General features: G+C 34.2%; 1 protein-coding gene across 1 annotated transcript in view; it reads right to left on the bottom strand.

Moving 5' to 3' along the window:
* LOC129800522 (uncharacterized) overlaps window positions 1-25,459 on the bottom strand; it is a 256,784-nt gene that overhangs the window by 29,720 nt on the left and 201,605 nt on the right. The window contains exons 5-7 of the mRNA XM_055844976.1: window positions 15,106-15,178; window positions 7,174-7,341; window positions 4,923-5,121 (exon numbers count right to left, since the gene is read on the bottom strand). Of these exons, the coding sequence (XP_055700951.1) occupies window positions 4,923-5,121; window positions 7,174-7,341; window positions 15,106-15,178 (440 nt within the window). The remainder of the gene's footprint in view (window positions 1-4,922; window positions 5,122-7,173; window positions 7,342-15,105; window positions 15,179-25,459) is intronic.

The raw sequence follows: 25,459 nt of genomic DNA, 5'->3' as shown, positions 1-25,459 counted from the left end.
GGAGATCAGAATTATTTTTTCCGCCTTTTTAGAGCGAAACATGACTATAGATGGCCGTAGGAAGAATTTAATTTTTGGGTCACCGGTGACCCAATCGTCCTAAAAGGGTTAAAGCACTACTTGAAATATTCATTTTGAGCTTTAGGGATGATTGAGTGATATCATCACAAGAGGGCGCTGTGCTTAAAGGAATAGTAAGCCAGATATCATCTAAATTTGATCACATAACCGCTAAAACTGAATTGAATAAAATTTGGATCGCAAACTGGATGAATCAGTTGATTACAAACTGGATGAGTAATGCCCAGCGTACAATAACTTTTGTTTGTAAACATGTTTTCAAAATTTCCTATGAGAGTGAGGGAGATGACGAGATCTAGATCTCACTCACTCTTATTGAAATGTCAAAGACATGTTTACTAAACAAAAGTTATTGTGCGTTGGGCATAAGTGCAATTGAATTTTATCCCTTTATAAAATTCTTTTATGCTCAAACGCATATAATTTTATAATGATTGTTATTTTTGTTTGAAACTATTAAATATTAAGCATTTTTACACCATTAATTTGAGTTTTTTAAAGCAATTTTACTTTTTAAACTTTCTAATTTTTATGATAAATCCATGAATTTCATATTAATTTTGAGTAATTTGTACTCCAAAGCATTTATTGTGAAGGCACGTTTAAACTGGGATATTTCGAAATTCACCCCTATGCTATGTATCAAAAGAGTCTTGGAAAATTTGCCTTGGCCGTTTGTTCCTGAGGTAAAATCTTCTTTCTGACGTCTACAGTGGGTCCAGTAGGGGAATTCGGTAATTTTTGTAGCATTATTACACTTGAGTTCGAAACCTGACAATAACAATTGAACTTTTTTTTGTCATGTCACATGAGTTGGAAAATGTAATTCATTGATTTTTTGACGAAATCGTGATATAATGCAAATTCAATCTTGGTCGATTTATTATTTATTATTTACTTATCACAATTTCGAATTAGCCTTCCTATCATTCGAAATGCAATTTGTTATATGGCATCGTCAGAGTGTTACAGAATTTCCTTAGAGAAGGTAATCACAATATTGAATAATTTCATACCTGAATTTGAATTGGGAGCTAAATTATGAAATCATGTTAAAAATACGCCTATTTTTAAAAGGATTTGAATTTAAAACTGAGTTAAAAAAATTAAAAGAAGTCAAGACTTTAAAAAAGTATCCGAAAAATTGGTGACAAACATTTTTACGTTTTTTACGACGTTTCTATGATTTATTCGAATGTAGTCTCCTGTGCGTACGTATATTTTTTTGAGTTTTTCGATTTCAAAAATGTACATAATCCCAGGATCAGGATCCCCCCTAAGGGAGCACCTAAACGAGGGGATTTTTATTCGAAACCATCATTTCGAAATTAAAGTATCCCTCTGAGTTTTAGCCTGGTGCAATTCTGCCTATCTTTCGGTGCAATAAATCTGTTTCTTCGAAAGCTCCTTTTATTTATGTTCGAATATTTTGACATTCGAGTTATCAGCTGTCTTTTTTTTGTTTTATTTTTTTTAGGGATAATTCTTTTTTTCAAAAATTCAAGATATAAAAATTTAAAAAATAATTCAAGACCCAAGTGACTGAAGTTCGAAACGATTCGAAGGAAGTAGTTAATTTATCACAGACACGAACTGGTGCAGTTCGAAATTCCCTCCTGAATACGCCAAAAGGTTTGTTTGAACAGGGATTTTTCGAAACTCACGTCACGGTATTGTGACCCAAGTAACCCTTTAAAGCCTGGACTTTTCATGGTACAAAAGGAGTGCTCTTCAAAAGATATTATATGCTCCGAAAGGTAGGCTAAAATGAGCAGATGACATGCTGAGTATAGGGGATTTTTATTTCGAAAACTACCTCGAATTCCAATGGCTTCGATTAAATGAAATATTTTAATTCAGGCATTTCAGACAATTCAGGGACATTGTTTTTTGCACTGTATAGCCTGTTAGGAAATGATTATCCTATTGGAGGAGTCTGGATGCTTAGAAAAGAAAATTGTGTGAGAGAAACACGAGTCTCACTTGGCATACGTGAAATAGAAGAGATTCCAGACACGTTCACTAAAAAACGACAAAACACTCAATGAAGTCATTAATCAATTACAATCGATCGCTTTGTATGTGACGGATTCACTCTTGCGACTCTTTCGAAAAAAATCCAAGGGAATGCAATGAGAAATTTGCCTTTCCTTAAACCTAATTTTCCTTCTTTTTTTTTTTAAATGTGCTCTGTCGTGAATCAATAAAATTTCATCATACTTTTACTTCACCCACGAAAACACGCGGTGTGAATGTTTAAAAAGATGGTGAAAGATCTCACAAGGGACAATTTTCACACTCAATTCCGGCCACGGAAACCAAAAGACATACCAGGAAAGATCACAGAGATGAAGCATGTTTAAATTCAAGCTCGTGATCTTGAATTTGTTCAATGGCCAAAAAAAAAGAAGGGGAGTCGTAAAAGAAGGCACAGCAATTATTGTCACCTTCGAGCGACATAGCCAATGCATTTTCTCATCATCTACACCTTCGGGCTTTTTGGAGGTGGTTTGCCGTCGATGAGGAATTCCTGGGTGAAAGGAGATTTCTTTAGACACAGTGTCGCTCATTTTTCCCACAAAAAAAAAAATAACACTCCAGAAGTAAATACGAAAGAAAAAAATCTGTTATTAATAGACGGCACTCGTCAAAATTCCCAAAGATCATCATTAGTTGTGATGTTTTGCCAGTGGTCGTGCCTCATAAATTGAAAATCCCAACATAACTTGCCATTCACAATTTTTGCGTCTAATTGGTATGGTTGATTTTTTCCTGTTTCAATTCATCCAAGTCACTCTTTGAGTTACTTTTACTTTCTGACTTAGAGACGAGATCAGCATCTTCACAATCTTTTGCAACGCAAATTACAGCGACATGCTTGCAAGAGATGCACAATTAGAGATCAATGATCAGTGATCTAAGAAAATTTATTGAATTTCTCTTTGAAGATATTGCCGAGCAAAAAATTATCTTATGGGCTACGCACAATTGATTTCTCTTCCTGAGAATAATGCCGCATTATTAAGATGTCGCAATGAATGATACAAAAAAGTTTGTATCAGATACTTCACACTACTTCTCTCTATTTGACTTTAACATAAATTTGATTTTATTGCATTTCACTTTCTTTGTGCTAATTAAGATTTAGTACAAAAAAATATATCTTACTAAACCCATACATAAGTATAGCTGTACTTATTTCATATTGTAGGGCTCAGTATTGTAAAAGAAAATGATATGTTGGTATTTATATTTTAGTACATCTTGAATTTAGTACAAAATTTCTGTGAGAAAATTTATTTAGAGAAAATTTCTGTGTAAGAAATTTTCTCTTGTACTAAGAAAAAAAATAGTACAATAAAAATATCTTCTTGAATGCAAACATAAGCGTAGCTATATTTCTCATTTTAAGAGTTCAGTATTCAAAATGAAAAAGGTAGGTTGGTATTGATTTTTTAGAACATCTTGCATTTAGTACGAACATAAAGTCACAAAGTTACTAACACAGAATATAATTAATTTAAAAACATACTCGAAAATTTACGTGTGTTCTAATTTTAATCATTTCCAAAAAATCAACCCATCTTTTTGTACGAATTTTTCTCTTGTACTAAGAAACTGGAATCATACGCGTAACTAGGGGGGTAACATTAGCTCTGAAAAATGCGACCGGTTTTAGTGTAATTTTTTCCCTGTTTTAGTACACATTTCACGAGATATCTCCAAAACTACGTAGGTTGCCAATTTAGGGTTTTCGGTTGCCTCTTCGTTATTAAATTGGCTTTTATTTTGTATTAGTATTTTTTGCTAATTCATTCTACAATGACAGAAAACAGCTAATAAACTCAAAAGTTTTTTCGGCTCGCTAGAAACATATGGGAAACATAGGAAATGTCATGCCCTTGCGCGTAGCGGTGTAGTTGCAATTATTTTACATTTAAGACTTCAGTATTGAAGGAGAAAAAGCTGAGTCGACGTTTCTGATTTTTTTAGTACATTGTGAGTTTAGTACAAATATAATATCACAGTACTAATACACTTATTGATGTGTGGTATTCAAGTGAATGTAATTAGCACAGAATGTGTGTTTTAACGCATAGAAAAATACTGAAAATATAATGTGTGTACTAATTTCAGAAATTAGCAAAAAAATCATCGCATTTATGATAGTTAAAATCGATATGACAGCACATATCACAGACATAAATTACACAAAATTGAGTTGCTTTCTTGATCATTAAAAAATAGTACATATGTAAAGCTTTACGTCTAGATCGAGATTGTATTTGGTCAAGTGTCAAGTCTAGTGTCAAACTGACTTTGACACTAGACGTCAAATATGCAGACATTTAAATTTTTTTCCATTGATCGTACACTTCACTTGATTTGTATCATCTGCTACTCCCAATTAATAATTTTACAATATTTTATAAAAGTATAAAGTTCTGAGAGAGATAAAATTTTTAGTACATGCATGTACTAAAATTGAAAAATCAACTTAAAAACATTTCTTAAAAACTTTTAATTTTTCTTGCCTGAAAAATAAAATTGCAGATAAATTTTAAATTCAAATGACATCATTTTATAGAGGTCATTAGGGTTTACAATTTATCGTAAATTGTGTGGATAGTGCGAATCTTCTCACTTTGCATTTGCTTTCGATGGCATCGAAAACTGAATGGCAAGTAGGGATATTTGTATGAAAATGAGAAAAGAGGGTTGATCTTGACGCAATCCTCTGATGGTGATCTCTTGAAGGGGGAATGGTTTTTTATGTCTGGGGAGATGACCACAATTTATGGTCAACGATTGTGGCGCAATGGCGAGAAATAGTTCCTTACCTGGTGGCAGTTTACTCTTTAGCATATCCATGGCGACCACATTGACTATTAACACCCAGATTGGACAGTCCAGGATGTCGTTCTCCGACTTCACAAAAGCCACCGCCGAGAGGCATTGCGTCTCCAGCCGTCGACGATCCGGATAGGCTCGACGCAGCTCACGATTCACATTTGACTGAAACTTCTTCATGTCGAACAACTGGCGATGGCAGAGGGAGAGAAAATGAATTGTTTCATTATTTTGTGGATGAAGCAGAGATGCAGGAGAGAATCCAGAGATTCCCCAATAGGTAAATAGTTTATAAATAGATATGGGTATTGTCCATTTAAACTCTGATCTCTTGGGTGCAATTTTTTTTTAACCGATCGACGTGCCCTTGCCGATCTTCCCCCATTTGGTCACAATTCAGAAAGACAACACTCCATTGAGGACAATAGGATTCAACCGGCAAGTTAAAAAAGATCACTCGAAGATCATCCCGATCGCGATCTTTTGGATGATCTTCAGGTGATCTCAATCATTTACGTGAGATTCTTATGGCTTAAATATTGCAATTGTCATGAGAAAGGGAGGAATCGGAAACATCTTGGGGTAGGGGCAAAGCGTTCTATCCTGGATAACAAAAGTGATGAGAACTAAAAAGTGAGAGCTATCTGATTCCTATCAGAAGGCCCAAATATACTCAGATTGATCCTTGAGAATATTTCAAACGTTAAATGCGGCGGTAGAAGTCTCAAAGACCAATACAGATTCTCTGTATGGTTAACCCAAATTAAAGCTAATGATAAGTTTTTAAAAGTTTATGAAAGGTGTGGTTCTGTCATTGCAAATTCGGTTTCTATTTAAAACTGAAAATAATGTAAATTCGAATTCAAATTGACCTTTCGGAATTTGATTTCAAAATTTTTGAGAAAAAAGAAAACGGTTTTAAATTTTTTTTTTCAAGGTACTCTTCTAAAACAATATAGATATATATCTTTTTAAACCGAAAATATAGCTAACGGTTACAAGAACCTACAAACCTTTTTCAAATATAGTTTTAAAAATTTGATATCTCGGGAACGACGGAACGGATCTTGAAATGAGATTATTTTTCGGCTGTATTTAACTAGCCCTACAATATATCAAAAATAGCCAATTCAAGATTTCAAAAGCCGAGTTTAAATCGATTAAAACCGGCTTTCAAAAAAAGGTAGCAAGGAGTTCCAAATGTTAAAAGAGATCAGGAGATGTTAGAAAAAGATTGTGAGGATATCTTTTTCTAAACCCAAGATATTGAATGTAACGGATGACCGGACAGCCAGCCAGATTCCATTCTGATGGCTAGCCATTTTCGGAATCAGGGGATATTCAGAACACTTTAGAATACGCAAACCAGTTTAGAATTCGGACATGCCTTTTGAAGCTTGATGAAAATTTAATTGAATAATCTTTAAAGTACTCTTAAAATTCATAATAATTAAATTGTTACTAGGTTATCCAAGTCCGAATTTCTTTCATAATTTCACCCTAATTCCTTAGAACTTTGTACGTTCAAGGAAGTTCTGTAGAAATCAGTATTTCTATTAAGATTGCAACGGTCATAATTTGAGAGTCGTGAATCATTTTCCGTTTCGAGTACGGTACCACAACGAGATGTTTCCAGAGAGGGTGATCAGTTTTGGTTAGACCAAGGCCCAGGACAACATCTCAAGATAAAAATTTGAGTCCTGGGTCATTTTTATCAGGGAAGATATTAAATTTCAAAATTTTCAGGTTGCCACATTTCGCCTCTGGTTCCCTATCACTTTTGTAGGACAGTTCAAAAATTTAGAAAGCGAATTTGTAAGTAGGGTAATTGTACCATATTTCGGCATAGTTACATATAAGCACCAAAGTCGTAAGTTTGAAATGTAATATTTCAAATACAAATTGAATTTGTTACTTCTTTTTAAGGAGTATTGCTTGGAACCTTGTAGATAGTTTATCATCTTTGTTTTCTTTAAAATCATTTTTATTACTTTTTAAAATTAATAAAAAAAAATTCGTCATAGCTTAGGAGAATATTTCGGCCACATTGAATATCATAGTTACTTGTCCTTCCGGAATTCTTTCAAAGTCTTTTTTTTGAGAAATTTGAAGGACAGAGGAAGTGGTCGAAATTGCAAGCTGGCCGAAATTACAAGCTGGCCGAGATTACAAGCTGGCTGAAATTTGGTACAAGTTTCCTACTTCTGGATGGTTCGTAATTTAAAAGTTTGAACTTCTTACCTTAACGATTTTTTCACTTTCAAGCGCTTGATTTGGCAGTTTGAGGATATCAGCACCGATCGCCGTCTCATCATTTGGAGCACTGGCTGTACTCTTAATGTAAACATTTGCTTTTGAATACCGACGAATAAGAATATTTCCTGCATCGTCCATCTTTATTTTAACACCCTGCAAGAGAAAATAGTAAGAATGAAAAAAAAAGAGATCATTCAGGTGGACAATGATCGCATATGATCACATTGCTGGAAATGAAAACTGTGGCATCTGATCGCAGACCTTTTCCGAAAGATCAATTGACGTCCTTGAGTTGATTTTCTCTCAATTTTATCTTATAACATTGTATGTGTACAATAAAGTCGAATGGGAGCCATAAATTTATGTGTGAAAATAGCACAACGATCGCGATCTTCATTTCCAATTTTTTTTTTGTATTTCGTTGCTTCTTCGCAAGACATTTCAAAATCACAAAACACTTTGGATCATCTGAGATTTTGCCACTACACACAATGATGATGTTATTATTTATGCTAATGAGATGAAATTTTGAAGCATGATGGGTATATTGTTGGAGGAAAAAATTATATGATTGGCATATTAAAAGATCTCCAAGATCTTCGAAGATCACCATGATCTCTCCCATTAAATTTTCCCCTGAATTCAAATAGTTTCTTAAATGAAAACTATTAAGGATTAATTGGCAAAAAAAAATGATCAAACTCTGTGTGACCATGATCGTCTTCTAATAAGCTATAATAACTTTTAGGAAGTTTTGGGGATCTTTTTTTCCTCTGATCTTGGCGCCTTCTTCTCTAGCAATTTACCATCCTTCCTCCATGTATTGCTTCCAGCAGAAAAAGTATCTTTTCGATGTCATCTTCCATCATTCGATTGATCTTTTTTTTTGTCCATTTCATTGACACTCAATGGGTGAAAAACGTTTCTCAATGCAACGCATCATCGAGTGCCACTGAAAAGTCTTTCGTCACTTTGCCATGTTGTGCAAAAAGCTCTTCAATGGAGCTTCTGCAGAGATGATCTCTTTTAAATATCAAGGCTCTAGATTGTTGAGCGAGTGTTCAAACAAATTTTCCATCACTCGATGCGGTATTTTTCCAACTAAAAACCCAACATCAAATGGAGGTGAACTCTTGTCAAGAAACGGCTACTGAAGAGATCATGTTTTAATTAGTTGCGGATGCAAATCTCCATTGAGCTTCTATATATGCAGAAAATGTCGTTCTCATTTCTGTTATATCCACAATTGCTCAAGGTTTTTTTCATCACAGATTCTCTCTTTTCCTAACCATATAAAATACTAACTGAAAATCCCATTGTACTTCACGCAACTCACGTGAAAAGATTCTTACCGCGTAGCGCGATCTTTGGGATATGAATAAAAAAAAAGACAATAAAATACGCACTTGGCAATTGCATCCGGTCTTTAATTTTCTCTTTCTACCTGTCTGATCATCACTAACATTATTGTGACACATGCACTATTTATCTCCCAAGAATAGAGACACTATCCTTAGGGTGATCCTCGATGAATTTATCACGATCAATAGTATCGAATTCACGGGGTGCCTCGCTGCTGGGAACTTCTCAATAAACTTTCAAGATTCAAGAAGATGTTAAGCTTATGTACTATTTTGAATTAATCTTTTATTATGGGAGATTAGGGCAGTTTCATAGAGCAACTTTTCTTATGAGTTAAATTTATTCAACTGAAGATTAAATTTGGACAGTAGGAAACCTAAAGCTTTACAAAACTTAGTCAGATTTATTTTATTAATATCTAAAGCGGTCTGCAGATTAGAGGTTTAGTCAAGTTTCCAAACAACAGAGAATTACTTTGATTCTTCATAATATAAGTATTAAAGCAAAGTGGTGACATTAGCTCTGAAAAATGCGACCGGTTTTAGTGTAATTTTTTCCCTGTTTTCGTACACATTTCAAGAGATATCTCCAAAACTACGTAAGTTGCCAATTTAGGGTTTTCGGTTGCCTCTTCGTTATTAAATTGGCTTTTATTTTGTATTAGTATTTTTTGCTAATTCATTTTACAATGACAGAAAACAGCTAAGAAACTCAAAAGTTTTTTCAGCTCGCAAGAAACATATGGGAAACATAGGAAATGTCATGCCCCTGTATTAAAGTATGCCTAGGTTTATTGAGAAATTACACAAGTTTAAGCCTCAAGGCGTTCACAGACTCAGGCTGATCCTCGAGAATACTTATCCTGTAAAACTTTCCAGTAAAGATTCACCCTAAATTGTCATAGATTGATAACTTAAGATCATCGATTAGAGTTCCTTCGAATAAATTTCTCCTACCTAATTCTTTATCGCCAAATTTTACAGGCTAAATATTCACGAGGATTACTCTGAGTCTCTTTATGCCCTTAGATCTAAGCCTATATAAAATTGTTGGAGGTAAAATTGAAAACTCTTTGTTTACTCTTACTTAAAATCCTGGAAGGTAAAATCCCGGACGCCCCAATTTCGGTATTTTGTATTTTCGGGATTTCGACTTTCGGGATTATGGCTTTCGGGATTTTGACTTTCCAGGTTTTTCAAGGTTTCGGGATTTTGACTTTCGAGCTTTTTTTCGTTTTCTAGATTTTACTTTTCCGGATTTTCATAATTTTCTGTTGATTTTTCTTGATTTTGGCTTTCAGGATCTTAACCCATTCGGGATTTTGGCTTTCGAGATTTAGATGCTCGGGATTTTGGCTTTCGAGATTTAAATGTTCAGGATTTTGGCTTTCGAGTTTTTTTTTGTTTTTTTTATATTTCAGTTTTTGGTATTTTGAATTTTCTAGAGATTTTGACTTTTCTCGATCTTAGCGTTCGGGATTTCGACTTTCGAGATTTAGATGTTCAGGATTTTGGCTTTCGAGTTTTTTTCGTTTTTTAATATTTCAGCTTTCGGTATTTTGAACTTTGTAGATTTTGACTTTTCGGGATTTTGGCTTTCGGGATTTTGACTTTCGATAATTTTGATGCACTCGAGATTTTGGCTTTCGAGTTATTTTTCTTTTTCTGGATCTTAGCTTTCGAGATTTTATATTTTCTGGATTACGATTTTTCGGGATTTTGACGTTCATTATTTTGGCGTTCTTGATTTTGACACATTCGGGATTTTGGCTTTCGGGATTTAGATTCCGACATTTTGGCTTTCGGCATTTTCTATTAACAAAACTTATAACTTATATGTAATTTTTGGTTTGTAGGAGAAGGCTTTTGAGCTTCGCAACACTTTGGCTTCAAACACTTCTCATTTTTCCATATTCCTTTAATAAATCCTTGAAATTACAGATTTCCTGAAAAAATACGTCAGATTCGTTAATGGACCGTAAGAAAAATATGAAGTGTTTCAAGACAGAGTGTGCGTTGCGAAGCCTAAAAGCCTCCCCGCAGATATTATGGCCTTACAAAATGTAATAAAATGAAGAGTAATTTTTAAAAAATTACCCCTATACGAGAATATATCTTAAGAAAGGATTTAGAGTACCTGCCTTAATGTTTTTTAATGATATTTAACTTCTAAGAATTAAAAAAATCTATTGGAAGGATTCTATACTTATTTTGCAAAACAAATAATATTTTTGCAACTATTACTTAAAAAAGTTAGTTTAATTACTAATACTGCGATATTTCTATCACTATTTGAATTCGCGATTGCCTGAGTTGCCATCCATGGTTTGTGATCTAGGATTCTGTCGTTTTCCTAATGGGGTCGATATTGGTAAGTTGACGACAGCCGTAACCACGAAAGAAAAATTAAAAAATTAATAAAATAATAATCATATTTTATCTTATTCTAATGTACGTAACTGCCCCTGTAGTATTATTACCCTCCCCTCCCTTAAATATTGCAGCGATTCCCGATTCATGATCACACTGATCGCAAGTGATCGTTTTGGATAATCTCTCCCCAAAAAGATTTTCCCAAAGCAAAACTTCTTTCAGCAATTTTTTTCGCGATCTTCTAGCAAATATTCTTAACATGGGAAAGAGAGAGGAAGCTAGCAAATGGTTAGGCAATCGTGAAGGTTTGATCTTGACCAACGCGATCACGATCTCACAATTGCCTTCTTAAGCAAAATCTCACCAAGATAAAATCGTCCAAATATTTAATGTAATTTATCATTTGTTGATCACTATCGACAGATCACCAATATCTCATGCTGAGCCTGATTTTTCATTTAATTGCACAGTTGCTGTTTAATTTTTCCTCCTCTTGGACATGGTGAATTTCCTGAACACACAAAAAAAACATTTCCCATCTAAACTTCAATAGAAGACACATACGCGACTATGAAGCAAGTGTCCATGCTCGGTTGTTTTCTTTTTCTCTCAGCACCCAACAATAAATTACCTCTATTGTTCATATTATCGGGAAAAGGTCATCTGATATGGTAAATCACATAGTTTGACGAACTTCCAGCAAAGAGTTAATTTGTCCATTCTTCTCCCATTTGATGCGATGTTTTGCCGAGTGAAACATAAAATCCATATTAGACGTGTGGCGGTAGTTTGCTTGAATAGCACCTCTCAGCAATTTGCTCACACTTCACCTTCTCTTGGGCTCTTTTGAGCTTTTTTTTGGTGGGAGGAGAAGGTGAAAAAGTTGCTGAGAGATTACAAATCACTCAACTTCTTGCAATCGTCACCAAGTGAATTGCAATTCAATTGAAGTCCTCCTCCCATCAGAAGTTCCCATGCATCGTGTACCACTCTGGTAAAAGAATCAATTGACGATTCTTCCAAAGCCATAACCTCCTGACGAAATGTAACATCATCAATCAACATTTTATATTGTTGGATACTCTTTGGATGTCGTTACCTTTCGCTTCCATCTCATAAACTCCCATAAATATCTCAATTTATGACATCTTTGGTTGTCCATGAAAGTTTTTTTTTGGAATAGTGATATTCGATCCATTTGAAAGTCATCTATCTATTTTTACATTCTCATATCACCTGACGAAGAATATCTAATTAGCTGATAGAACATCTTTCTATGATGTTATGACCACATAAAAAGTCTTTCGGTGAGATGAAAATTATAAAAATTAGGTGTGATTTGAGATTATCTTGCTTTGAGGCGACTTATTCCTTCGAACAATTTAGTTACTTGATGTACTACTCAGGATTTACTATTCCCACAAAATTAAAATATACAACAATCCCCTTTTGAACGTCAAGGATTGATTACTGCTTGAGCTGCTTCGGCAATCCTTATCCCGGATCGTTCTCGAATAATCTCGGATAATACAAACGCATAAAATAAGTATTTATTAAGTACTTAATTAAGGAATTTCTAACGTGTAAAAACTAGCATAGGGAATGCGATGCCCACATGTTAATCATTGGATAGAAAGAGATGCGCAAATATAACATGCCAGTAAAACATAACCTCTAAATGTAATCAAATGTATGTTTTCATTTACAAAATTTTTAATCATTAATGATAAATCTGTTAAAAGTGAAGATTAGGGGAAACTGGGGCACCACCAAACAAGGGGTACCACCAAACACTGCGATTTTTTAATCGAATATTGGATATCAGAGGATAAGACCGATAGGAATTTATAGCCACTATAGGTATGCTTGTATACTGAAGGAATGGTCGAGATAGTCCAAGTAGTTTACAAATAAAAATTAGTGTTTGGTGAACTCTACGGAGCCTATTTTAATAAGACAGGTTTAACTGAAGGCCTTCCACTTAGTCCCAGCAGTCCCAGCAGTTTTAAAACGAGAAATGTAATATTGACAACAAGTGTCCTGAATTCTACAAAGCCCTTAATTAAGTACTTAATGTTAAGGCTGAGGTCATATTACTTTCGCTATTCGCCACAAAACGTTGACACTTGTCTCATTTTCATAATTTTTTTAAGCAGTTGGAGATTCAACAACTTCTTAAAATTAAGTCATTGTATTAGCCGGAATGGGCACTCAATGAGTCAATTGGTAGAGCACTCGCTCTATGATGCAAGTGTCCCGGGTTCGAATCCCCTTTAGGTCACCAGGAATTTTTCTGGCGTTAAAGGTGTTCGGATTGCATCCAGTGAGCTTCACTGCATTTGATTCCACGGGCATGGGACTGACAACCTTATCCCGTACAAGAAAAAAATAATAATGCATGTCTAGAAATCCCCTTGTGGGAAGGCCTAGTTCCTTCATGGAATGTTGTGTCAGCATTATTATTATTAATATTATTATTATTAGCCGGAATGTTATCTTAGGTAATTCATTTTCGGTTATTTTTCTAGCGTTTTAGTAACGATTAGTGGAAGAAAATTTGGTCCATCTTCTATTTTCAATTCACGGCTCCATTTTCTATTCATTGGTTTCTCTTCCACTCTTGTAGAAACCACTTAAGGTTCCTTTATCTTTAAGGATTATCAAGTGTTCTCGAGGGTTTCTATGGGTTTTAAAGATGGATCTTCAAGAATTCCCCGTAAATTCCTACGATTTAATTGGATACTCTATAGGTGTTCTTAGTCTTTCTCATGTGAATACCAACTGTTCTCAAGCATTGCCAAGTTTACTTCGAATTCAATATGGGTTACCGAGTATGTCCGAGGAATTCTCAAAGAGTCCTAAAGATTCCCTGTAGATTTATTAGCCCTTTAGGTCATCTTCGTGAATTTACAAGACTTTGCCATAGACTATCAACTGTTCTCAAGCGTTCTCAAAAATTCCTCAGATTCTCTACGGGTTCCCGAGTGTTTCTTATGAATTCTCATGGAGTCCTGAAGATTTCTTGTAGATTTCCCAGAATTTTAAGTCATCTTCGTGAATTTACAAGACTTTGCCATATACTACTAACTGTTCTCAAGCGTTCTTAAAAATTCTTCAGATTCTCTACGGGTTCCCGAGTGTTTCTTATGAATTCTCATGGAGTCTTAAAGATTTCCTGTAGATTTCCGAGAATTTTAGGTAATCTTCGTGGATTCATAAAAGTTTGCAATAGATTACCAACTGTTCTCAAACATTCCCAAGTATTTCTCGGATTCTCTACAGGTTTCCGAGTTTTTCCCATGAATTCCCAGGGAGGTCCTAATAGCTCTCTGTTGATTTTCTAGGCTTTGAGGTGTTCTTCATGGATACACAAGTGTTTTCAATAGATTTCGAAGTGTTCTCAAGCATTCTAAAGTACTCTCAAGCGTTCCTTGAATTTATCTAGCTCTCTCGAACATTATATATTAATTTACTTGGATACTTAAGAGTTTTCCTGAGTTCTTAAGGATTGCCGGTAGGTTTTTGAAGCTTATAGTTATTTCTTGTGGATTCACAAGTGATCTTCATTGGTTCTCAAGTGTTCCCAAAAGGTTTTTATAGGTTACCGATCATTTATTTCTGATTCACAGGGTTTTCTAACGATTTGTCTCATGTTCCTCAGGCTTCCAAGTGACGAACGAGGACTTCTCATGAGTTCTCAAAATTTTTTGGTATGGATTCACCTGAGTTTTCAAGGGTTCTTTAGTTTCGACTGCTTGCCCCTACGAATTCCCCATAAGTACCTATAGGTCAATAATAATTCATGGGTACTCAAGTGTTCCCAAGACTTTCTTATAGGTTACTGATTTTTAAATGTTTACCGTTAGTTTTCACGTGTTCCCCGTTGTCAAGAAATAGCGAATAAATTTAGTTTTAATGAGACTTATTAAAATTTACTAAAAAGAAAACACTCGTCTAATTCCAAGAATTCAAATAAAAGCTTTAATGAATGAAAGAGTGGGAGATCAAAATGAGCAATCTCAGTACTATTTCATCATCTATAAGTTTGTGGGAGAGGACGTCTTTGAAAGCGATCAGAGCCCTGAGATGATCTTCTGCCACAATTTTCTGAGGTCTCTCTAGTGCATTTGGAATCGTGAAATGTTTGACATTAAATGGAATTATGAAGGATGGATAAACTTACCTGCCCTACATGACGCTTCACTTCGTCTGTCTTCTGATCTCGCATCGGATTGTCGAAGCCGCACAATCCAATTCTGCAAAAGGGCAGAGAAAAATGGATACATTATTGGGATGGATTTATTGTTTTGTCAAAGAGACGCAAAACACCATGCCATAGATTAATTCTGTATTTAAATTTATTCATGCACAACTCAAATTATCCCAAATAAATTCATTCAACGGTGTAACTAGACTCTTTCGCAACTCATCTCCACACTTTGCCTTTTTCTTCATCCAAAAAGCCCATGGAGTGTGGATGTGAAATAAAATAAATTAGTGTGATTCTTGTCGCTGACAATTGGTACAATTTAGGATGAATCAGAGGCGCGTACACATAGAGATTGAACGAGAAAATCCACCATCATCGACCCAAATATTTTAGAATAGCGCGATCTCCAACTGCAATGTGACAAAGACACCATGAAAAATCGCTCCATTTTGCCTCCTCTCAAGCAAGGAGGAAGTATCTCTTAGAAAATAAATTTTAAGTAAGCATTTTCGTTAAGTTTTACAATATTAGTTTAAGTACTTTAAGAATTTGAAACATCAGGAAGATTTGTTCAAGATAAAAATCATTCGTTGACTATTCGTTAAATTTGCTGTCAATTTCAAATATGAAAATATCAATATCTTCGTTAAGTTTTAATTTAAATTTAGAAGATTTCGTTAAGTAATAACTAAATTATTTGTTATTGATTTCAAAAGGTTTCTAAGAGACAAATGAAAAAATAAATTTGTAGTCTTCGTCAAGTATTCGTAAAAGTACTGGGGAGATGTTTGAGGTATTTTAAAATGCGTTAAAAAATGAAATTTTTGCTCTATATAGAATTGTACGTACTACTAAGTACTTAAGGATTCAGATTTAGTTACTACGGAAAAATAAATATTACAGTCTTCGTTAAATGTCTGCAGAAGCTCTTTTAAAATTCTTTTTGTCTAAAGAAACAACAAGTTCTGGCAAGATTCGTTAACTTTCAAGCTTCGTTAAATCATTTATTTGGAGAAAAATTAAAAAAAAATAGGTTGAGAACACATTACTATCATAATTTTGTACAAATCTAGATATCTTTATCATTTCTCCAAATTTTTCGTTAAATGATCCGTAGTTTTATTAAGCGGACAAGTGAATTTTGTTAAAATGTTGTCAAAAGGATGTTGCTTACCAATTTGACAAAGCTTTTTTTACATTTATATGAAGTGGATTAAAAAAGGATTGCTTTTCACAAGGAGAGAATAAATTTATGAAAATGAAGAGAGGTTTTGTTTATCGATTCATTTCTTGCAATTTGTAAATTCGGAAAAATCTTCGTTAAGTTTATAAAAATTGCCGAAATATTTATTTGAGTTTGTCATCATAGACAATGTGTTAATTCTCGGTGTATTTGCTGTACTTGAACTTATTTAACCCTTTAAGGACGAGAAGTTTTAAAATTGGGGGTCAAAAAAAAATCATTTTTTTCCACATTTTTAGAACGAAATATGACTTTACATGGCCGTAGGAAAACTTTAATTTTTGGGTCACCGGTGACCCAATCGTCTTTAAAGGGTTAAAGCATGATTAACATAATCATTTTCAATCGCTCATCTTTATTGAGGTCGCGTGTTTCGGATATCCTGGTTAGAAGCCCACGTCTGCTGATCCTCCGCTACTTCAGGAAGGTGTCTTATTCAAATCTTCGTTAAATATATTTTAAATCTTGGAAGATTCGTAAAGTATTCCAAAAGTGTACTTACTAAATATTCAATGAAAATCTTTAAGTGTTTACAAAGTTATAAAATAAGCTTTCGTTATTTATTTATTATTCAAATATAACCGTTAGAATGCCATTTTCGTTAAGTTTAAGAAGCATTATTGTATTTTTGTGACACTTCAATATAATTCAAATTTATCTTCCTTTAATTTTTAGATATTTCTTCCTTCATCTCTGGTAATAACAATAAAGTATTGGAGTATTTCTAGGTGAGAAGCATACACTATTTTGTCACTCCGCGGGAATTTAAGTCTTTTGCAGCATATTGTGTACTTAAAATGCAATTGCACCACCGTCATTCGTCCCACAAACTTTTCATCTTGCAGATCAGTCGGTTTAAAAACGATTTCTTGTGAATCATACTTGGAGGAATTCCGCAAGAATGGTGAAAAATGGTTCAGAGGCCCCACCTGGAAAATTCTTGGTAACTTTGTCACTTTACGATCGCACCTCTAGACAACACCCACAGCTTTCATCTTGCAAGATCATCTGGATTATTTTTCTTCTGCTTAAAATTTTATAAGTTGAGAGGTCTGCCAGAGATCATTTAACAAATGTTTCTAGTAATAAATGATTGGGAGGGTACTTGTATAGTTAGCACCGTGAAAGAAGTACTAACTTTCGCATGTTTCGCTCTATTCTCAAGGTGAGTTCACCTCCGCAGAATGGTCCAATATCAAATAGACACTCGATATCGTGTGTCACTTTCGATTTTAGCTCAGAATGCACCAACAATTGGGGCCCCAGAGAGCTCGTGTGTCAATGATCATAAGTCACGATTTTAGTGCACATATGGGCGACAACTGGGGGGCATTCTTTGTGCCGCCGTTTAGTCACTCTCTCGCACAACCAATTATTGCACAATACTGTATTAACCCACGATCTCAATTTCTTTCTCATTCAATTCACCCAATGAGACTTGAGAGACACTCCAACGCCACACGATCATCTGATCGTATTGATTTGCAAAACTTGCTGAAAATATCACGAGAAATTCCGTGTGGAAGACAATTGCAAATACAATTCGATTCAAATGTTTTGTGGCGTGAAGTTGATGATGAATGACATGATCAGTGAATAGACGACAAGGAGGACGCACAAGACGTTTTTCGAAGAAAAAGGCGCCAAACAATTGCGGGTGCGATTTTGGATGTTTTCACTCCACCTGGGCTTACATATAAACATTCTATCCATTCTCTCATGGCATATTCAAATGAAGTGGGATTAGCTTTTTTTTGCACCTGAAGGTCGATCTTTTCGCGCCAATTTATTGGGACACATATCGCAAAAGATATTAATGCGGATGTAAACATTGGTACTTTTTTTTGCAGAGGGATGTGTCTCTTGAGGATTTTGGCGTCTACCCAAAATAGAAATTGAAGGAATTTCCGGGAGGTTTAGTAAATAATATTAATTAAGCTCATATTCAATGATAATTTGCCTAAAGAGATTCTCTTTTTTTCTGAAGAAAATTCTACAGTAGTTTGCGGCACTGACTTTTTGATAGCAGTAAAGTAGCGGTTTTGTTAAAAAAAGACCTTTTCAAAAAATTGCTTTTCCTGGACGAAAATAAGTTATAGTTTGATATGAGAAATTATATAATTCTATTCTATGTGGTATTTGATATTCAAATATTGTTTAGGGGAAGGTTTTTGAGCTTCGTACATACGCTGGCTTTGAACACTTCATGTTTTTCCCACAAGGTAAGGCTGTAACACTATGGAAATATCATTTGACAAATTGCTTTCGAACCTCAGGAGAGATTTTTCGAAAAAGTGATTTTGTAATCATGACATTGTCTTAAGACATTGTCAGAAGTCATACATTTGAAATTTACGGCAATTAAAATGACAATGAATTTTATTAAACAAATCAATAATCACTTGCAAAATGTCACTAGGGTAAGTGTGCCAAATTCCGGCCAGCTTGCAATTTCGGCCACCTTTTTTGTTCCTCGAATCTCCATTAACTTTTAGATTTTACGTACTTTAGAGATTATACAATGAAAAAGAATAACAAAAAATGTAGCTTCGACAAACGAGATGACGTGAAAAAGATATTGGAAGAATTCCCGAAGGACAAGGAACTATGAGAATGAAGGTGGCCGAAATAGGGCACCAAAGCTATGTCTATATTTTTATTCATTTTAAAATGTATTAAGAATGATTTTAGAGTAAATAAAGAGGTTAAACTCTTTACAAGGTTCCAAGCAACACTCTTTCAGAAGAAATGATAAAAAAAATCAATTTGTATTTAAAATATTTCATTTCAAACTTGAGACTTTGACGCTTGCATGCAACTATGCCGAAATTTGGCACACTTACCCTAAGTAAAAAGAGATTTAATCAAAAAATCAATGGATTGCATTTTCGAACTCATGTGATATGGGGCGAAAAGCTCAATTGATATTGTCAGGTCTCGAACTCACGTGTGACAATGCCACAAAAATTACAGAATTGATCTGCAGGCTTCGCACATACTTTGGCTTCGAATACTTCGTGTTTTCCCAGGGGAAAGGCTTGTAGGCTTTGTACACACCAACCCCCTGGCAAGTTGGCCTTTTTATATGGAGCTATTTGAAGCTAATTTCTAAATTGATCTCGGACTCAGCTCACAGTGCTTCGAGGAAAAAATGTATTTAAACAAAAAGTTAGTATATTTATCCCTCCATTCGGAAAGATATCTTATAATACGGAAAAACTTCTCACTTTTTAAATATTTAGCATAGCGGTAGCGAGTGCAAAAAAATTCCCATATAAATTTAAATCGAAGTATGAGAAAGTGACTTCAATTTTCAGGAAACTTGCCAGGGGGTTGGTACACACTTTGGCTTCCCACATTTCATATTTTTCACATTTTCTTTTAATTAACCCATTCCTTACCATGGTATTATACGTCATACGCAAATTGAGTGATTTTTGATGATTTATTTCTGGGCAATTTTTATCCGAATTGCTGTCGGAAATGGATTTTTACTAACGTTAGTTATTCAATTACTTGGGAAAAATAGTCCGACAGAGATGAAAATACATTTTCTTATTATTTTCTTGCTTCGCGGAAGGTCATGCAAAATTTTCGCTCAAAATGGCAGACGGAAAATACGACATCCCGTCGAATTTCTTAAAATTGGCATCTTTCCTCTGTCCTGATTTGAATTTTAGTTGCCAATTGGTGTTCTTGGATAGTCACTCTACCTAAATCAAAAGATTTTGTAATAAATTACTGTAAAGAATTTAAATTCAGTGACCGTTAAGACGTGTGTTTGACAGAGGCTCCCCGCGGCCCCATATGAGATAAAAAAAATTTCTTTTCAAAAAATTCATCTACTAATCTGTAGGAAACTAATCCCAAAATATGAACATTCTATCTCAATTATTTCTGGTACATTGACTGAAAGGGTTAATCTGACCTTATGGCGTTATAATATTAATAGCTAAACTCAAATCACACATGTCCTTAATAAATTAGGTCAGGTTCATTAGGGGATATGGGAAAAATATGACGTGTTCGAAGCCAGAGTACGTGCGAAGCCAGAAAGCTTTCTCATACATGCAGACAATTTAGATTTGATTGAACTAAATTTGTGCATACAGGGAATCCACTGCCGAAAATAATGTATATTAATGGATTTGTACAACGTTAGAAAGGGCTTTTTCACCGTTTTTCTCTGAAGGTTAGACACCAACGCTAAGACGGCGGTGGATGCTGAAAACTACACAGCACCTAATGAAAACGAAACTGTACTTCGAAAACATTGTTGATGTATAAATTTATTTGTTTATCTATCTTTATCTATCTATCTATAGGATTTTTTAAACTGACTAATTGACCAGAGCTTAAAAAGCTCATAGAAAGCTTTTGAACTTTAGCCAATTAGATAACACGAAGGGTACAAATATTTTATGGGATTAAATATTTAATTACATGTGAATAATGCTTTAGGGGAAAGTACTCTCCCTTCGAATGTTCATCCCTTCAAATAATGCGAATTTTCTTTTAGTTTTCCTAAAAGACTTACACATTTCTATTAAATATTTAGTTGGCTTATCATCAATTGTTGATAATTCTGTGATAATTTAGTGTAAATCTCTTACGAAATACAAGAGAAATTCACATTATTCGAAGGCATGAAGGTTCGAAGGGAGAGCACTTTCCCCTACTATGTTTATTGTGTAATTTAAAAATATTTAATATTTTAATTACATGATATTAATAATGACTGCGTATTTAGCGGACAAAAATATACACTGAGAGAAATCCGAAAAAGTCAAAATAATATTCCGGAAATGTTAATTTTACCCTGCAGTATTGATCCGAAAACGGTGTAAATATTACCCTTTTTAGGTGTATTATGGGTTAAATTTACTTTTCTTTCATGTTAATTTTACCCTTAAAAGGGTGTAAAATTAACATTAAAAAATGTTGATATATTTTTACACCTGAAAAGTGTTAAAGTTATGACGAAAAAAAGTTAATCGCACCCTCTTTTTTTCTCAGTGTAAGTATTAAAGGCTAAACTTTTTTTTCTCACAGCCTGAATAATTTTTTCCGGGCAATTTTGCTCGTTTTTACAAGCTATTATGACTAAATACAACTTATGAATTTTTTCCCGCAATTTTGAGCTATTTCTCTTTAAAAATCTGGTGATATATCCGTACGTTGAGTGCAAAAAAAAACAACAAAAAAGAGCAAAATTATTTGTCTCTGTGACTCTGATTGTGATCTTCAAGTTTATTCCCTCCATCACAATCCTAAATCACCTCGAAGGTTCTTCTTCTTCGGCCTTTTTTCTGGGAGTGGAATACAAGTAAAATTCTTCAGACTGAGATGTGCGATGGCATAATGAAATTAATGCTTGATTCCCATGGAATTTTTGTGTGTTTGCCAGCATTAGAAGATCACCATTGTAGGTTGTCGTCTTGAGAGCCAGTATAGAAAAAGGCCAAAGAGGGGATTTCTCTAGGTGTTATAGAAAATTTAGACTTGGACAAAATGAAAAGATCATGCCATGCATCATCCCCTGTCGCGATTGCAAATCCTGACGAGACGGTGAAATTAAAATAGTTCTCATTTTGAGAATTTCATGACTGGAGCATAGTAGATTCCGTCACGATATTGCACATCCAAGAACTGTGACCACAAGATGACCATGTGAGAAGAGGGCTCTGAAGGAATCTCTGCCAATTTCTTCAAGTGATTTCTCGGTGTGACCAGACGTTGGCAGAAATTCACTTTCAGCCAGACAAGTCAAGTCCCTCCAAACACTCCTTCTCAACCTCGTCATTATTATTTATTTTCGCGCCCCAAGTTATTAACGATCGCCATCGACTGACGTGATCCTCTCCTGTGAAATTCTTCAGCTATTTAATGAACATTGCATGCTAAACCATCTTGCACCACTCTCTTATTCGTATTCAAATATTAAACCGTGGACCAAAAAAAGAAAAATCTACCTTTTCGAGGAATGACTTCGAAGGTAAAATGGTGTGAAGATCACCTGTAGATCACATCAAGATCACACGAAAATTCGCATGCAATTCCTTCCTAATTACCCAATACTTTTTTCACTAATTTCCCTCTCCGAAGATCATTGTCTATTGAGAAAGCTAAATCAATAATTATTCTACCATGAGCTTTTGAGATCAATCAATCAATCAATTTATTGGTAAAACTTATTAATCACCATTGAACTCTCTTGACTTGATCTCGCTACTATATAATTTATTCACGCATTAGGCGAATTCAAAAAGACTTTTTCTTCACTTATGGCATGATGTGAGGAAAAATATGGGTCAAGATCTCGATCATCACCAGCACACTCTTCTATTCCACCTCCAAAACCACCACATATGCCAAAGAAAAGATGATCATCATGAAAGACACCTTTTTTCATGCCTTCAATTGTTTGATTGGATAATCCGTATAAAAACCACGCAAAAAATATCTCTGATACTTCTTTTTGGGAGAGATGCTGTATGAGTTAATTAATTGCAATCTCACGTAGGTAGGGGAGGGTAGGGCACTTCAATACAGAAAACTTTGACTGTGACATTGTCATAATCTTAAGGTGAATTCACATTATGAATAATTGCTCAAAAAAATTTACTTTGAAAATCTCAATTTAATTCACAACTGTTCCCAATTGCGTTTAACAATATACTTCATTGAAAAGCAATTGGGAACAGTTGGGAATTAAATTGAGAACTACAATCGCCTTTATGAAAAAGTTATGTGAAAATGCATAAGCTTGATCCAACACTGAGAAAAAAAAGAGGGTGCGATTAACTCTTTTTCTTCATAATTTTAACACTTTTTAGGTGTAAAAATATATCAAATTTTTTTAATGTTAATTTTACACCTTTTTAAGGGTAAAATTAACATGAAAAAGGGTTAATTTAACCCCTAATACCCCTAAAAAGGGTAATATTTACACCGATTTCGGATCAATAATGCAGGGTAAAATTAACATTTCCGGAATGTTATTTTAACTTTTTCGAATTTCTCTCATTATATGATCGGATAGTGACGTAGTTGCGCAAAAGTATTAGAAATTTATTAAATGTTCTTGTTTATTAAGAAAAATAGGAAATAGGGAGGTCCTAGGTGGGTTAATTATATCAACTCTCACGATTTACCAGAAAAACATTTCATGAATCTTGGAAAAATAGTCAAAAATCAAAAACAGAAAATGAAAAAGAAAACCACTTTAACTATGATTCATTTCAGAAAAATTCAAGTACCTTTAAGCCATTTTCAAGATTTTAAAGCGTGAAGATGGAGCGCTGATTTGTTATACATTTTTTTTTATAGAATTTACAAAGTCTGTCATTTTTTTTTCATTTTATCCCAGACACACTTCAGGTGATTATAACAGATGGTAGGGAAACTTTTTCTCAGAAACGAACCACTATGCATGTTTAGAACAAAAAGTTAATCTTTCACTTCTTATAGTAGCTCTTGTGTCACTTATCAGTGTCCTTATTTACTTAGAAAAGTGTCACTGTGGCTGCATAAGAAGTGATACAAATAGCCTTTTAGAATATATTGTTCTAAAATGCATTACCTAACGAACTATGCAAATTAATATTTTATTTTTTCAATAATAACTGATGGCTATGACTTTACAATGTATTGTATTGTATTGTATTGTATTTATTTTCCTTCATGTGTCTTGACAGCAGCCCCCCGTTCCATGCGTCCGCAGCCATCTCAGCGTTGGCGACCAGCCTCCAAAGCCAAACGGCGCAAATGCTTCTTCTCAGGCTGTGTAATCTTTTGTCGTCTTTTAGACAATCTTTTGTTGTAAATGGCTTTTACTGGACATTGGAACGAAGGAAACCACCAGATAAGGCACATGGGAGATACGACAACGAGGCTAAAAGTTAGCACGTGTTGTTGCCGTAGTGGTAAAAAGGAATATGTATGTATAAATTTAAAGAAAAAAAGTATTAAAATATGAAGTTACATGAGTTATACACGTCAAGGGACAAATAGGGACAAATGTTTCCAAATAAGGCACAAAGTTTGGTTGTGCTGTTTTTTTTTATTTTATTCGAGACACACTTCAGGAGATTATAACAGATGGTAGGGATATTTGACCTAAGTAAGGAATTATTACGCTTGTTTTTGATGAAAATTTTGTGCTTGAATTCTTGTAGTAGGTTCTTAGCGACTTGCCAGTGTTCTACTTATAAGAGTCACTCTGACCAAATAGTGATACAAATAGACTTTTGGATATGTATGGCTATATCCCTTTGCTTAAAAATTCTACAAAATAACGCTTTATTTTTATCCGAGACGCTTTATTTATTTATATTTAACTTAAATAAATATAAGTAAATATATTTATATATATATAAATATATATATGATATATAAATAATTTAATTTAATAAATAATAATTTATATATAATATATATAAATAAATATATTTATATTTATATTTAACGCTTTATTTAAATTTTATCCGAGACACACTGGGAGTAATTATAACAGATGATCAGGAGATTTAATCTCCTTACGCTTGTTTATGACGAAAACGATGTATTTTAAATATTGTAGTCTACTAAATTTTTTACTCTGCTAATCAGTGTATTTGTTTTTCTTAGTAAGGTAAATGTGACTGAACAAGAAGTGGATATATTACACCTTTTTAAGAGAATTCTACAATATACTTTATTTTTACAATACAAACTGAAACCCACAATTTCACAAATTTGAAATTATATTTAAAAAAAAAAACAGTTTATGCATTTTATCCGAGACACACTTGAAGGGATTATAACAGATGGTATGGAGATTTATCGCAGAAACGAACCACTGCGGGGAGTTTTTCAAAATTTAGAGAGCATATGCTATTCATGTATTCTAACGGAACACGTGAATTGGAACGTGTCAGCCGGTGATCTTTACCCCAACTTCCCCTATCTATCAAATGATCTTCGTCTGTCTTGCATATCATGACCACACAAAGTGAAGGAGTGTGATCTTCATGTGAAAGATCCTGGCGCAAAATAAGATCACCAAAAAGATCGCGTCTCTTGGAACACGACCAAAATGAAGTA

The sequence above is a fragment of the Phlebotomus papatasi genome, chromosome 2, assembly GCF_024763615.1.
Source record: "Phlebotomus papatasi isolate M1 chromosome 2, Ppap_2.1, whole genome shotgun sequence".
In the NCBI taxonomy this organism is placed as follows: Eukaryota; Metazoa; Arthropoda; class Insecta; order Diptera; family Psychodidae; genus Phlebotomus; species Phlebotomus papatasi.
The sequence above is the reverse complement of the archived record's forward strand: the minus strand, read 5'-3'. Positions and strand labels throughout refer to the sequence as shown.